The sequence below is a fragment of the Falco rusticolus genome, chromosome 4, assembly GCF_015220075.1.
Source record: "Falco rusticolus isolate bFalRus1 chromosome 4, bFalRus1.pri, whole genome shotgun sequence".
Classification (NCBI taxonomy): Eukaryota; Metazoa; Chordata; class Aves; order Falconiformes; family Falconidae; genus Falco; species Falco rusticolus.
In genome coordinates this window covers 88,349,805-88,365,517 of record NC_051190.1, presented here as the reverse complement: position 1 = coordinate 88,365,517, position 15,713 = coordinate 88,349,805, and the positions used below count along the sequence as shown (strand labels likewise).

Sequence of the window (15,713 nt, the reverse complement as noted above, 5' to 3'; positions counted from 1 at the left end):
CAAACCCCATACTCTTTAAAATGAAAATAATCAGTGGTGACTTTTTCCTTTTTGTTTGTTTTTTGTTTTGTTTTTTAACATTCCTATTTCTATGAAGACAAGGGTTCAATTCAATAGACAAGTGACTTGCCATTCAAAGATTTTTCTCATGGCTACAGGAGCCAGGCTGTGATTCAAACAAAAATATTTGTGTTCTGCATCCAAGCAGCAGAATGTGGGCAGCATGAAGCCAATGTGTGGGTCATTATCAGTTCAGGGGAACATCTCTCTCTGTGTGCAGGTTAGCAGTATTTCCTGCTAAGAGCTGCAACGAGTGGAGGACTTTGTTTCTGGTGACAGAAATGGAAGGTATGCATTAGAAAAAATACCTCCTGTTTGGTGCCTTCACTGCCTTGAGCTCAGGTGGTTGGTTTTTTTTTAAGTGAGCATTTGTCAGCTTTTTTTATTTTTAACAAGCTCGCTCAAGAATCTCAGGTTATCTGGATGAACGTTTTGAAGTCTCAGAAAAATCCTTGTAAGGGCTAATGTTATTTACACGTCAAATATTTGCATGGGAAGGCACTACAAAAGCTTAATGTATGTACTGCAAAAGTTGCTAATTTCTTTTTGAGTATATTTCATCTCTAGACATATGTAGCCCAGATTGATGTGGTAAGTATTTATTTTAACCAGCATAATAAATAGTTGCATACATCCCTGTAATTGACCAGAATGCAAGTTAAAGCTGCCTGCAGGCAGCTCTATTATCTTTCAAACTATTTGAGAAAGCTCCCTTTCTTAAATAGGCCTACTGTGCTATAGTCTTTTGAGCTCAGAATATCCTTTTCCACCTTTTTGGCATGCACGCCCTTCAGGGCATAATGTTAGCTATTTGTGCACAAGGGAAGGAGGCTTCAATGAATACCAAAACCACAGAATTAATTAGTTTTTAGTACAGTCTGAACTTTTTATGAGTAAATTCCATAGAAACCTTAACACAGCATATTTCTTTATTGAACTGAGCCCTAAATTTAAGTAATGGTTTTACAAACCTTTGGGGAAATCATTTTTTGGTATCTCTAGTCACTCTCTAAAACTGTGTAAGCAAGGATGGCTCCACAGAGATTTTCATGTATTAGCAATAGGAATTATATTTAAAGTATGAAAAGTGCTGAGCAATTTTCCTGAATGCCAAAGCATATTAGTATTCCAACTGAAATGTTGATATAGGTAGCTGTTTTGTATATGGTCCTGCAGCACCTTTAGGAGCTCCTCACATCTATTAATTTCTAGCAGAAGAGCATGTTTCCTTCCTGCATTAGAAAGGACCCCTTTTTCTTCCCCCACTCCCTTTTTTTTTCCTAAGAGTTGCAAAAATAAGATCCAAAAAGGGTATCAGACTATTCCAAGGGCAAGCTTTTTGTGGTCAGTGTCAGTAATCCCTTTGTCTGCAAGTATGCAGAATTCATTTTATTTAAGGCTGTTAGAAGAGAAGTGTTTTGGAATGTCCAGTGGACCTGGGTATCTTCTTCCAACTGGAAAGTACTTAACCTTCATTTGATTTTGGAGTCTCCATCCTTGGAGATACTCAAAAGCCGCCTGGACGTGGTCCAGGGCAACCACCTGTAGATGGTCCTTGCTTGAGCAAGGGGCTTGGACCAGGTGACCTCCAGAGATCCCTTCCAACCTCAGCCACTCCGTGATCCTATGAACCCATCAAGATGTGGTAGCTTGGTGTCCAGAGTTCCAGCACATGAGATTGTCTACATTATACAGCACACTGTTTGAGCAGATGTTATTTTTTTCTACTAAAAAGGAGATTTCATGGTAAAATGGCACCTAGTGCAAATTTGTTGTTCTGTAAACCAGAAAAGTTTTAGTTTTAAAACTCTGCATTTGATATATTATTTCTTCCAGCTCAGATTTTGCAGCTGTAGAAGTATATACACCAGCCTTAGAGAAAACCTCACTGTAAAAACCTTTGCTTTTGATTTTGCCCTGTACATTATATTAAACAATGACTTCAAGACTGAAAGTTGCAGCTGAAAAAAAAACTGGAGACCAGGTATTAGCAGAAGCAAAGGGTAATACTGCAAATCTCAGTTTATCCTTGCAGAATGCATGTCCTGCTGCAGTATGTATCCTGGCTTTCCACTTCTGCTGACCTATCCAAATTCCTTAAGAGCCTTTCTCTCTCATGGCTAATTTCACACCCCTGTTCCCTCCATGAGTGGGGACGGGAAGAAAGTCAGTGAAGTTATTACTGCAGAGAGCAGCTGAGATTTCATCCAGAAAAACCGGGGAAGCTGAAGAAAATGTCATTGAGAAGGACGGTTTCCAACAGCCATGTGTGGTAAGACCTTCCAAAAGTGGGGCAGTGAAGGAACTTGCTTATGAGAGCCAGGCGGAGTGCACATTTCTCTCGCTGCCTGCAACTGGAGAGGTGAGGCTATTTTTATCTGCTTATGCCACGCAGATAATATTCAAGGTGAAGGCTTGTTTCCTATGTCTGCTAGGTATCACATAACTTGCACCCAGTAAAAAAGACCTAACTAACTGAGCTTGAAAAGCTGATTATTGCTTTATCACAGGGGTGCCACATGGCAACCTTCAGCCCTTGGATCCTGCTTTACGTTTCCACAGCTGCTATTGCCCTACGACCAGTGACATGTTGCTGGTTTTCTTTTTCTGTTCCTTTGCTGGGGCTAAACAGTGATGGCTCAGCTGCCAAAACAGCAACAAACAGAAGCTGCAGGCAAAGAGAAAATATGAAAGAAGATGATGATACAGCCAGCATTTGCTCTAGGCCTCCACAGACATCCCACACTAGGATGCTATTGCAAGGAACCTCAGCCTCTACACATCAGCCCATTGAACTACAAAGCCCCATCAGTGAGAGAGGAAAAAAATCACATGTCACCACTGGCATAATTATGCAATTAAAACCCTTGAGTGTAGGCACAAATGGGCTGCTCTTTGTTAGATTAACAGCAGCTGGAGGAGACTGAAAGCAGGAGGAAGACTGCCTGTGCCCCTGCACAGCAGACCTGCAGCGGGGAGGCTCTGCGGGAATAGCCATGCTGGGAGCTGTGGTTCGTAAGGAAGCAGCGAGGAGCCAAGCGTGTGTGCAAGCCCTGCCTTCCCCTGCACGCCCTCGCCGCTGCTGGGCTGCTCGTACTGCCACTCCGAGGTGGATAATCCGACACAGAGTCTGAAAAGTGGAGCAGAAACTTTCATGGAATGAAACAGCCCAGATCTGGAAGGGGCTGTGTCTGGCTTGGTTCATTTGAGCTTACTTCAGCACTCACGGGCAGGCTTGCTCCTGTGTCCCTCCCGCGGGAGGTTGCGCCTCTCCCCAGGCCCTCGCAGTAGCTTACTTGTAGATGAACTTTGCACCCTGGAGGAGGAGGTAGGTCAAGGGAGGAGGAAAGGAGGGAAAATAAAATAAAGCCCTCTGTTGGCAGAGCTATGGTCAGAGCTGTTTTCGTTACTCAGAGTGCAAGTGCTGGTATGTCTGGACTCCTGCTCCACCACTGTTGTTCTTGGTACTTTCTGGTAATGCAGAACTAACTGGCCATACTCCTAGCAGATCCTCTCCATATTTGTCCCCTCCTGCCTTTACCTTAATGTGACTAGGATATATGGGGTGACATGTCACTGAAAGGAGCCCTCCACTTGCCCCAGCTCTGTTACTGTTGCTCACTATATACCATCTAGAAGGCAAACGTGCTAAATGCAGTCAGATGCTCATACCCCACTTTCCTGTCTGAAACCCTGCCTGATTCTCAATGCAATGTACAACTGCATAAAATAGTTGGTCCATAAATACGAAATGTCTTGGCAAATAGAAAGCCCAGGGCCTGCTGTGAGCGCAGCCTGGGGAGGTGTTTAGGCTAGTGGTTTATCAGGGAAGTGATAGCCGAGGAAAACTAGACCCACTTCAAAGGTCTTGTCTGAAGTTAGAGACAGGATTTGCCCATTCGGCATGCAACATGGGCTGAGAGTCTAGCTTGGAGTGAGTCACTTGTATGGTTTTTTTTACAGATATTTTTATTATTATGGGTTGTTTGGGGATTAGACATTGGTGGTGTTCTGCAATAGCAAGGTAGTGATGTGGGTAGAAAATGTTTCTAATTCTGCAAAGTCAGTGCTGCTAGGCTGCTGGTAAAGCACAATCATCTTTGGTTCTGAATTTGCAGGAAAAAAAAGGCTCTGTTTTAGTATTTTGTTGGGGCTCCCATGTAGTAGTGTCTGACACTATGGGAGTTGAGCACTTTCCAAGACTGCAGTAAATGCTGTGACAAGCCTTTGCCATGTGCCATTCTTTACCATCCCACTTTTCTTCCCTTTGAAGAAAGCATGCTATACGTGATGCATTTTCTGTTTGCTTTTTTATTTTGTGATGTATTGGGGACTCTCATTAGCAAGTGCAAGGTCAAAGGAATATATTGGTTTTGGAAACAAAGAGGCTGAATCTTGATGTGCTTAATATCTGATCATTTTGGGCTGGGTCTGTAGAAAGCTGTTCCCTGCCTAAGTTTTGCCTTTGCAGAGCATGTGTTGTTACGGTAGAGAAGTGAACAGAGATGCTGGTGAGCTTTCAGTATTAACATTGGCTGCCTATCACCCCCATTTTCTTTCTCTCCCTCTTTCTCTCCCCTTGCCTTCTGCCAGCACTAGCTGCCATGAATGCGACGTCTGTACACCAGTGATGAGCAGTTCTGACTCAGTATAAGCAGAGCCCAGTACCGGGTGACTGTAGGTTGTCTTGGACAGCTTTAGGGGAAAAGGAGGGTAGCAAATTAAGTGCACAGGGCAGTGACCTCATTTCTGTGCTATGAGCATTTTGCGGCTGGCAGTAGGCCAGGGGCAGGAGGAGGCATGGCTGGAACAAACCCTGCTGCAGCAAACTTGGCAGGGATTTGGCAGGAAGGAGCACAAATGGGGTAGGTAGGGTTCTCGGATAATGTGAACCAAACATTACAGATGCTCGCCTAAGACCTCCCACTAATTAATTTTTTTAGGTGGGGTAGGAGGAGTGCAAGAGGGTGTGAAGGGAGGAAGCTGAAATAACGAGGAACAGTATATCCCCTTTCCACATCCAGCTGCACGCCAAGTTACCTGAGCTGCTAAGAGCATCCTGAGGCACCTTCCCTGTTTCCCTACTCATTCCCACCATGCTTGGCTTGCCAGCGCAGGTGGGACTGCTGCAGCAGGCACACACTGAAACCAGGATTACCAGCTGACACATGCTAAAATAAAAGAGAGAAAAAAAAATAAAAAGACCCTAAAAACAGAAGAAAAACCCAAAACCAAAACAAAGGAAAACTACAGAGCTTTGATTTTTCAACCTGTTACTGAGGCTGATCATAAAAATCAGGACAAATCATAACACGTGGCATCTATGGCCTAAATGTAGCCCAAGCTCCTGGCAGCACTGTGATAGGGGAGATGAAATTTGCCTGCTTCACCTCCTTGCGTCAGTCCTAATCCCACTATATGGAAGAGCCTGGCCCAAGGCGGACAGCCCATGCCAGAGCAGCTCAGCAGAAATCTGTGCTGGTGAGTCCTGGCAAGATGTCACATGAGGCCAGATTGCAGATAAGGAGGCACCCATCCCCTGTTGCGTTCAGCAGGAGGTAAGGAGCTAAACCCCTCTAAGAAATTGGCCTGTCAAGCCTGAATGCTGAACGAAGCAACTTCTGCTCCTCGTACTTAACATTTAAAGGAAAGAGTTCCCCTGAAACCTCCTCCCTGTTAAAGACTGCTTTCTTGCAGCTAGGACGGGAACCAGCCTCCCTGCAAAACACTGGAAGCAGCTCTCCTCAGGATTGCTATACTGCAGACAGAGCATGCTATTAATAATTATAAATGTTAGATATATAGATATACAACAATAGATATACAATGATCCCAACAAAAAGAGTCAATTTATGCTTTTTAGAGAGCAACCTTTACACAGAGTCGGTGGGGTGAGAGCAGCCAGAGTGCTCTGTAGCATGTGCAGGAGCTGCAAGTGTATGATTTCCCCTCCTTTCCCACCATGGTCCCTTGGCAATGCTGTGCGACAGTTGTTCAGCGCTGGCCGCACTCTGGGAAAGACACCGAGGCTCTGCCCGAATTTGCTGCTGCTTCATTATTTTGATACAAAGATTGCCAAGCATTTTGACATAGTGAGTGTGGTGGTGAAACACAGTTTTAGCTGGATCTCGCTGTAGCTCATTACAGAGAGTGTAGACCTTGGTTATTTGTAATACCAATGCCATTAACTGCTTTTCCAGTGCTTTCCCTGGGAAGATCTCAAAACACTTTAGAAAGAAGCTCAGTGGTATACCCATACTATAAATCCAGGGCAGTTTATTAGACCCCAAGTGGATCAGCTGATATTGACACGCAAATACAGCCAACATACTTGCAGCAACCTTGGTGTGCGATGCCACAGAGCCATGATACAGAGAGCAAAAATCTCTACCCTTTGACTTTGCAGTTTCTACAAGCCGCTTCCCCAGTTCCATGTAAAACCCAAAGCTTGTGCCAGCAAATGGCAGGAGGATTTGATGCTGTTTCCCATTTTATGCTGTTTCCCTCCTGCCAGGCTCTTAGAAAATGTTTTCACTGCCCTCTCAGGCTGTTTTCTCAGGCAGGGTTGGTGCAGCCCGTTTCCCCCTCTGAGACTTGCTAACTCCTGCACCAGTTTCTTCATGGACAAAACCAGCTTGAAGCCGGCAAGGGCAGTCACTTGGTTTCTCTCTTTTGTCTCTGCAACCGCTAAGTTGAAGGAACATGTAGGGAAGGAGGGGGACCGCATCCCAAGCCAAGGGGACCTTCTTTGCTTTGGGCAAAAAGTCAGGCTGGGCTTTTCCACAGCCTCCCTTTTTATAACCTCTGACTTCTGTGCAGGAAATTACTCTTTCTAGTCTCAGCCTTCTCTTTTAAACACACAAATACTGCTGCCGTGGGCCTTCAAGCGGAGAAAGGCATCCAGCCCTCCTACCCAGAAAACCTTTTAAGAACTGCAGTGGAGGCTGCTGCTCTGCCCAAGGCAAAGGCTTGTGGAGCATGGCCGGGGTTGGAGAGGACAGGAGAAAGGGACAGGGGCAAGAGAAGAAAACTCGTTGGAGGGAAACAGTGCCACGAGTTCAGGAGGCAGCTTTGCAAGAGGCACCTTTTCCTCTGCGCTCCCACCTGCTGCAGCACTCTACTGCTGAGGTCAGGCTGCCGAATGGGTACACGCGCAACACAAGGGACACGGACATTATTTAATATCTCATTTAAATATTTAAAAGACGTTATTTAATAGCTTATCTTAAATAACATGACAATGGCAACACCTGAACAACTTCCACCTGTCAAAGGTGGCACAGCACATCCTGTTGTGTTTTACTGTTTATCTGGTGCATACGTTTGGAAAATAGAAACAAATACTGTTGCATCAGGAGCTTCAGTATATAATCAAGGTTTAGACTTTCTTTTTTAACAAACAGATTGACATTGAAACAGAGCTGCAAAAGCAACATGATATACAAACAAACCAAGTTTTAAATAAGTTTCTAAGTATGTTCTCTAACAAAAGCTATTTTTTAAAATTCATTTTACATCTATAAATACATAGTATAAAAATGCAAGTTTACAAGCCATTTTTCCCAACAGAGTTATGCCACCTAAAGTGTTAAGTAGCAACATTACTCCAGCACAAGATGCATACATTTAAAAGCAATAATATTAAGTATTTACATATAAAGTTATGAAATGTTTGAGGATATAAATTAGTAACAACACACAGAGATGAAAATACATGTACTGTGAAATAAATAATTCAACAGCTTTACATATGAGGGTATCCATAATATTATACAAACAAAATATACAAGATTGTAGGACTTGATCTTGCGCTAGCTTTTATCTGTCACTCAAGCATCTGAGTTATCCCAGTGCAGTGAAAAAGCTACTTTATGGGGTTATTTCTATGCCAAAAATCAGATGCACAAAACTACATTACTGAAATGGCTCCTGACCGAAAAGTCTCCTGACTGGATCAGGCCCCACAAAAAACTCAGTGTAAATGAATGTGTTTAGTTTTATTCTTGTGAGTTGACGTACTGTTGGCATTCTGGGTCTCCTTTCATTTCTGAGGAACCAGGAATTCTTCTTCCAGTTTTTGGATAGACACACCAGCATCCAGCCGTCTCTCCATCCAGTGAAGTTTCACACTAGAATATTATTAGCAAAACAAAACCCACAGTAAGTAACTGTAAGCAGGAGATTACCTGTGAGCTACTGCAAGCAGAGGTGTTGGACAGAACTAGGATCAGAAGGTAGGGACCTGCCATGCACAGACTTGTTCTGAATGCAGTGGTCCCTGCTCTGACAGAGCCTCTGACCAACACGCTTGGTTAAGGAGCCCTGACCCAAGCTCAACTACCACAACAGCAACTTCAGACTTACATCAGTTTGCTCACTGCTTGGTAAACAGCAGGATAAAACAGCAATATCTTCCAGCATGAGAACCCAGAGGAAGGCAGAGTATACAAGCTGGTAGGGCGAGAGCAATGACTGGACAGTCTGGCTCTTCACACAAGGACGCAAACAGTACGGTGTGTTGTTTTTTTTTCTTGGGGAGGGGGTTGAACAGATTTCTGTATGTGCCTGATCAGATCCCAGCTTGCAATGTTTGTGAGTCACACAGTGGTGCCATGCCCAAAAACAAGGAGTCTCGGTGACACAGATTTATGCAGACCTACTAAATTTGTGTGCACGACTGGTGGTTACAAGGGTGTGGCTTGAGGTTTGGAGCTTTAGTTAGGTTTGCAGATTACTCTCAGCATAACTTGTGATGGCTTTTTTTTTTGAGGCTATAATGGAAATGGGCATATAACATAATCCATAGGCAGCACAAATCAGTATTTTTCTTCTGCTTTCAGAAGGCTAATTTTGCTCCAGACAGTTCACACCACCTCTGTGAGTTTTTCACCACTTGGGAGCTGAGAGCTGCCTTTCTCCATAGCACTTATTATACACTCAATGGGCTTTGCAGGCAGCATGGTGGATATTATGAATTAATGTCAACTGGGAATATGTTAAACACATCATGTATATGGAGTTCGATTCGGGCTGGAAGCAGATAGGGTTAAAAGATTTTGGAGAAGGTCTTTCGTGCACCTGTTCTGTGAATGGAAAAGCCTCCTGCCTCCATTGCTGTCAGCCCACAGCATGTGGCTCACTTTTAAGAGAAGAAGGACAAACCATCTGCTCCCACTACTGAGTATCCCTGTTTTCACAACCTGCTTTTCCAGCAGCTGTAAAATGGTGAGTTTGGGAGCAGAGGGTTGTGAAAGGGTTGGCTGTGTCAGGATAGTCACAGCACTGCTGTGAGCAGACAGGGGAAAAGGCACGTACCTGTTTGCTGTGGTAAAATCCATTCTTGTTGCAGTTGGGCAAGTAGAATTTGTAAATCTCCCCTCCACTTCTCTGCTGAGCCTTTGCCAGTTTATACAGGGCTCTGTAGAGCTCCTTCTGACAAGGTCCCTGCAGAAAGACCACACAAAGGTTGTCAATCCCCAAATCACAAAGAAACCAGCTAAACAAAAAGTCATCAGTATAAAGCTAGCAAAAAGCTGAAAATACTTATTAGTCATATAATCTGCACCAGGCTGCTTTGCATGTAGTTTTTACTTGCTTCAGTAGGAGCAGAGCCAGAAAACTCTGGTGTCGCATTTAGGCCTTTGTTTTTATTCTTTGAGGTATTTTCTGTCCTCAGAAACATGAGGATTTAAGTCCTTAAATTGCCACACAAGGAAATTTAACCTGTACTAAGTAAACACATGACTGCTCAGAGGGTACAATCTCTCCTATTATGGGGAGCTGCACGTTAGGAGGCTGGTGTACGTGAGACTAGCCACGTTTTCTGGGTTGCCATGGCCCTGTGCTCTGTTGATGTATGGAGAATAGGTGCAAGACATATATACATGGTGCAAGAACAAACATCTGAATGTTTGTTATCTTTTGTACAGGACAGAGCTGTTGCCAAAGCAGAAGAGAGAGCACTCCTGTGGCTCGGGGACCCAAACTCAAAGTGACTGGAACTGGGGGTGAAGAACTGCTTGCAACAGTCACTATTTTCACAAATTGCTCACTGTTTTTTTTTGAAGTCACAACTGCCATGCATGAACAGTACTTAGCGAGTGATGGAGGAGGAGAACAAATTTACAGTGAAAATAATCACACCCTCTGCTTTTGCAGGACCTCCCCGTGTCAGCCCCTCAAATAAGCGGTCCTGTGCAAGTCAATGGGCTTATCTGTGGCTCTGGGGCAGAAAAGCAGAAGCCTAAAAATCGCAACTGGAGCTAACAGCTCTTATGTATAATAGCTCAAACTAAATCCATGATTAAGTCCTGTTCTGGATGTGGAATGAGACTTCCTAGGGTGGAGTGGTGGTTAGAAGGTTTTTGCCTTTTTTTTTTTTTTTTTTTTTTTCCTATTTTGCCTGTGACCATTATGAAACTGGGCTTCAGTGCCCCTCCAGCTTAGCTCCGAGCTGTGGGTGTGCTGGCGGCCTGGGACTGGCCAAACTGTGGTTCTCTGGTGCCCTCAAGTGGAACACGGACCTGCTTGCAAAGGCTCCACACCCCTGTTACCCACTGTGATTTTGCAGTGTCGAGGGTAAACGCTTTAATTGCTAAGCTTTGTCTTTTTATATGCATCTACTTAATAGTGTTACCTTGTGATCACAAAGAAACACATTTTGGTTTGCATTGGTGTTTCACCAATAACTGTATGTAAGGATTCCCTTTTATTTCACTGAGCATGGGACCCAGTGACAAATCCCTTTTATTTTTTAACTAAAACATGCAAGGAGTCCAAGATTCTAAAATGAGCTCATGGAAATTAAGCAATAATCTGATAGTAAATGCAGATAAAGTTTCAGCCTCTGCATGGAGTCCATGTAGGACATATCTGATGCACACCTGTTTTTATCGGTCCTGCCATATTGAGGGTTTTTTTGGTTTGTTTTCAGGATTGCTGTTCCTCAAGCATCTGATGAAGGCAGTCCAAAAGTCTCTTTGCTGGCTACTCAAAATACTGACATCCCAGTGTCACTGCTAGAATGCCATGCACATTTTCATTTTGTATTCTGAATCAATGACATCTGCTGAAATTGTCTCTGAAAGGTTTGCAAAGAAAACCCACCTGCTCTTTCCATTTCTTGAGTTCAGATAGTCTCTTTGCTTTCATGTTTTCATATGCAGTGATGGCATTCCAGGGAATGGGCTTGTCCTGGCTTATGAGAGACATCAGCTGATAGTTCAGCAGCTGATCCTGTGTCATTTCAGCGCTTTCCAAAGACGTATCATCAGGTTCCATAGAGTCTGGAAAAGAATAATGGTAAAGGTGAACATCTTCAGTGAACTTTTGCATTTATTTCTCCAAGTTAAAAAGGTAAAGAAAAATCAGAACAAACAACAACAAAGTAATCTCTTAAGACAGATACATTACAGTAGCTCTTGCAGGAATAATAAATTACATGTGCAGCACAGGAAATCAAACTTTTGTCATAAATTAACAGGAGGACACTTTAGCTATTCTCTAATAAGTTGGGTTTTTTACGATCCTTTGAAATCAGTCTAATCCCAAAGATGATGCTGCAGCCAGTCTGTTAGAAGTGAAAAAAACTTTCTTGACCACAGTGAGTTGTAGAGACTTTGCTAAATGAGGAAAGACTGGAGTGAAACTTGGCATCAATTTGGAATTATTATTTTTTTTTCCAGCATGTGTTTCAGCTTTTACTCAGGAGAGGAACTGCTCCAGACCTGACCCCGTGGCATCCTATACTTTGTTCCATGGCTTGCCTGACATATAGGAAGGGATAGCAATTCACAGGAGCCAGCGGTAGCCCACAGTGTCCTGCAGCGGATGCAATAACAGGGGACTGGCCGAAGCCGTCTGGCTCTGGCTGCTGATGGGCCGCCCGCCAGTGCCCACCTCGGTGCATGTGAGCTCTCCTGCTGGGAGCAGCAGAATGGCAGGGACTCATCATGGGATAGAAGTTTGACATGTGTCTAAGTTGTTGGATCAAGGCTGTTGCCAATCATCCAATGGCCTAAAACCCACCTGCTTTTCTCTTGGTAATGGATAAGAAAAAAATGGGGTGGAAAATTGAGGAGGGAAAGAAAAAACCCAAGGCAATAACAACATCAAGTCAAATACTAGACTTTCTTAACTGCAGGAGGATTAAACACTCAGCTCAGCCACTGTTCTCCCCCTCCCAAGTGCAATCGGGACTCCACTTACTGCCACCAATGGCCATTGTTACATTGGGTCAACCATCATTTTTGTAAAGCTACCGAGCTACCTTCATCACCACTGCATGCACACAGCAGTCATGATGATGATGACAGCAACAATAATAAAAACAATAAGAAGTAAAATAGTGAAGTAACACTCTAGAAGTTCCTGAAGAAGTAAAATAGAAGTAAAATAGTGAAAAAAACCACGGAAGAGATAAAATAGTGAAATAACACTGAGGAAGTTCCTGAAGAAGTAAAATAGTGAAGTAACACTGAAGAAGTTATTCAAGAGGCAGTGAAACAGAAGCAGCAAACCGGTGAAATGACACTGCAGAAGTCCCCTTAGAAGAGGTAAAATAGAAGTAAAGCAGCGAGATAAGGCTGCCGAAGTGCCTGCCGGTCACCCAGCACCACATGCCCGAGCCGCCCCTTTGCCCGGGCCCCCCGCAGCCCCGGCGGAGACGCAGCTCCCGCCCCGCCGCCCGCGCTGCCCCGGCCCCCGCACCACCCGCGCCCCCCGCCCCCCGCGCCGTACCTGCGGGCTCCGCCGTGCGCGCCCCAGCCGCCTCGCCGGCGGGCAGGCAGGTCCCCTGTCCCCGCAGCAGGGCGGAGAGCGGCCGGGGGTCCCCGGGGGGGCCGTGGCAGCGCAGCCCCTGCCGGCAGCGCGCCGTGTAGACCCCGCAGGGCTGGCCCGGCCCCAGGGCGCAGGTCTGGCAGCAGCCGCAGCCGGGCGGCCGGGCGGGCTCCGGGCAGGCGGGCGGCACGGGGGGGCAGAGCGCCAGCTGCTGTGGGGGGCAGGGGGCGCAGCGCAGCGGCGGCGGGGCCGCCCCGGCGGCCGGGCGAGGGCCCAGCCGCGGCGCCAGCAGCAGGGGCGGCAGCAGCAGTGACAGCAGCCACCGCAGGCGGCTCATGGCGCGGGGGCACCGCGGCGAGGGGGCGGCTCGGCCGGCGGAGGAGCCCCAGGGCGCTTCACGTACATTCGGCTCGCCCGGGCCATTTATACAGTGCTTTGCCGGGCTATTAATCTTTAACCCCGAGTTAACTATTACCGGGAGGACTGTGGAAGCATCATTGCACCGGCGGTCCGAGGCCCTGGCCACTCTTCCCCTCCCCTTTCACTTTCCCCCTTTATCTTTTTTCTTTCCTCCAGACATGCAGGAATGCTTTTCTTCTCTGCCCCCACCTCTCCGCCCTAGCACGGTCCACAAGGAAAAATGTGGCGAAGAGGGGGGGGGGAAGGGGGCAGAGGGGAATGGATGGGGGGGGGTGCCCCCTCCGCTTTTGTCCCTCACGAATGTCTCCACTCTCCTGTTTTTGATGTAAATGTTAAAAAAAAGGGGGGGGGGAGGGGATGAGGAGGGGGGTAAGAGTGGGAGGGAATCCCATTGAAACTGAGGCACCTGACTTCATATTTCCACTGCAACAAACCCTTGTTTAATTTTCGTCATGTGGCTGCAGGTTAGGAGGACACTGACATACCAGAGAGGAGGCCCCAAGGGTAGTAAAGCCACCGGGACCCTGTGCCCGCTGCACACAGGCACGTAGCAGCCCTTGGGGGGTGGGGGTGGGGGTGCTGGAGCCATCACCCGCTTCGGGGCTCCCTGCTGCTGCTGCTTGGGCCAGAGGAGGATCAGTCCTCAAAACATGCACCGTCCAAACGGTCCAGGAATAAATGAGATCTCTGATTTTCTGTCTGTCCTGTTACCCTCTCCATCTCCTCACATATCACCCGGGGGGTGCGGGAGGAAAATTTTGCCTTTCCTCCTTTGCGTGCAACACTTGTCACTACAATAAAAGCAGAAGTATTCAAACTTCTCTGTGCTGGACAGATGATTTTTGTCCTGATATCTGCAGTATGTACTGAGCTTGAAATAGCAGGTTCCACCATTAAGTCATCTAATGTGGCATGATTTTTGTTTGGGGTGGGGTTTTTTGCGTTTAATTCTCTTTTGTAAATACATCACGTGTGTGAGAGAAAGTGAAGCAGAACTGCAGAGCATCATTTAATGTTCTGTTATTCACTCTGTTTTCTGGTATCTATGCCAAAGGTTTTATTTATAATGTAGTGAAGTTTTAACCGCCTATATCTGCCTATATTCATAACTAAGTTCTTAAAAATATTCTCATTTGTTACAAACTTTCACAACCTGAGACATATTCACTTAACTAGTTCATCCCATTTTACTACTTTTTTTTTAATTCATGTTGTTTTAGGGATCTCTAGTGGGATATGTAGAAGTTGGCAACCCTTAAGACTCACTAGTATTTTTAAGCATTTTAAACAAAACTAATTTTACAGATTTTGAAACAATTCTGTGGACTTCACATGTCTGACTAGGAGCAAATTTTGGCTGAAAACATAGGGTATGACAATTTCTGTAGAATATCACAGTTAAACATTTAAAGCTCTAATGCTTATTTCCCCCCCTTTCATTTGTATTTTTTTCTAGTACATCTGCCTTAGAAAATCACAATTTTCTTACCGTTCCATGTGAAGTAAAACATATACAGAAATATGCCTTCTTTTCTCCCTCAAAGAGAAAAAGAAAACGATGCAAAGTCATGAAGAAACTTGGGAAAAGATTACAAATTAAAAGTAGACCCAGTTGTAAAATGAGAAAGACTCAAAGACCTCGTATGCATTTGTATATGTGTATATATGTGAATGAATATTCACCTATCTGTGTATGTGCCTCTGCTGTGATAGCTTTGTATGAACAGAATTGAGGCTCCTTCTACTACCGACCGCTTAACATAAGCTACTGGCTCCTGAAATGACTGTACTCCAGAGTGAATGCCACAGTCCTTTCTGCAGGTTTTCTGTCTTAAAAAAAAAAAAAAAAAAAAAAAAAAAAGACGTGAACTAAGAGATAATAGCTTTTAGTGCTATTTGTGAAATGTTTTTTAAAAGAATTTTTGAACTCATCACCCTCATTTTTTAGTCACCAGATGAAGGAAGATGCTTACTGTGAGAACACAGTCCTTGCCTGGCACACAGGCCTATGTCAGAAAACTTCCATTAGTTTCACAAGAAACTCATTCTTCCAAAGCACCATCATGTTTTTAGGTCTTTGGCATATTTTTCCTTGCTGTCAGGCAGCTGGCAGTATCTGAGCTGCCCAGGCAATTCCTAACAACCGGCAGCCTTTTAGAAGCCAGGGGTTTTTTTCTGTTTACCCTGTAAGAAAGATAAACAAAAGATAAACAAACAAACAAAACAACAACAACAAAACACGAACCTCCAAAATCCATAGATTATGTTTTGAAGGTGGGTTTATATCATTCCCTTTATGATTGCAGGTCAGCTCTAAATGACAGCCCAGACTTTTTGCCTTGCTATCAAACTGAGGAAACCCAAACCCCTGCTGAAGCAGGCTTAGGGAGCAGACATTCTTCTGAACGAGAGGTAGACCCATAAAAATCAGTCCCTTCATATTTCATTTATGTCCA

At 45.0% G+C, this 15,713-nt stretch overlaps 1 protein-coding gene across 1 annotated transcript; it reads right to left on the bottom strand.

Moving 5' to 3' along the window:
- Positions 1–7,244: 7,244 nt before the first annotated feature.
- Positions 7,245–13,221, bottom strand: IGFBP1 (insulin like growth factor binding protein 1). Its single transcript, XM_037385317.1, has 4 exons — positions 12,799–13,221; positions 11,167–11,345; positions 9,376–9,504; positions 7,245–8,189 (listed from the first exon to the last, which is right to left on the bottom strand). Exons 1-4 carry the CDS (start codon positions 13,172–13,174, stop codon positions 8,058–8,060), a joined length of 816 nt encoding a protein of 271 aa, XP_037241214.1. The 5' UTR covers positions 13,175–13,221; the 3' UTR covers positions 7,245–8,057.
- Between the last annotated feature and the right edge of the window lie 2,492 nt (positions 13,222–15,713).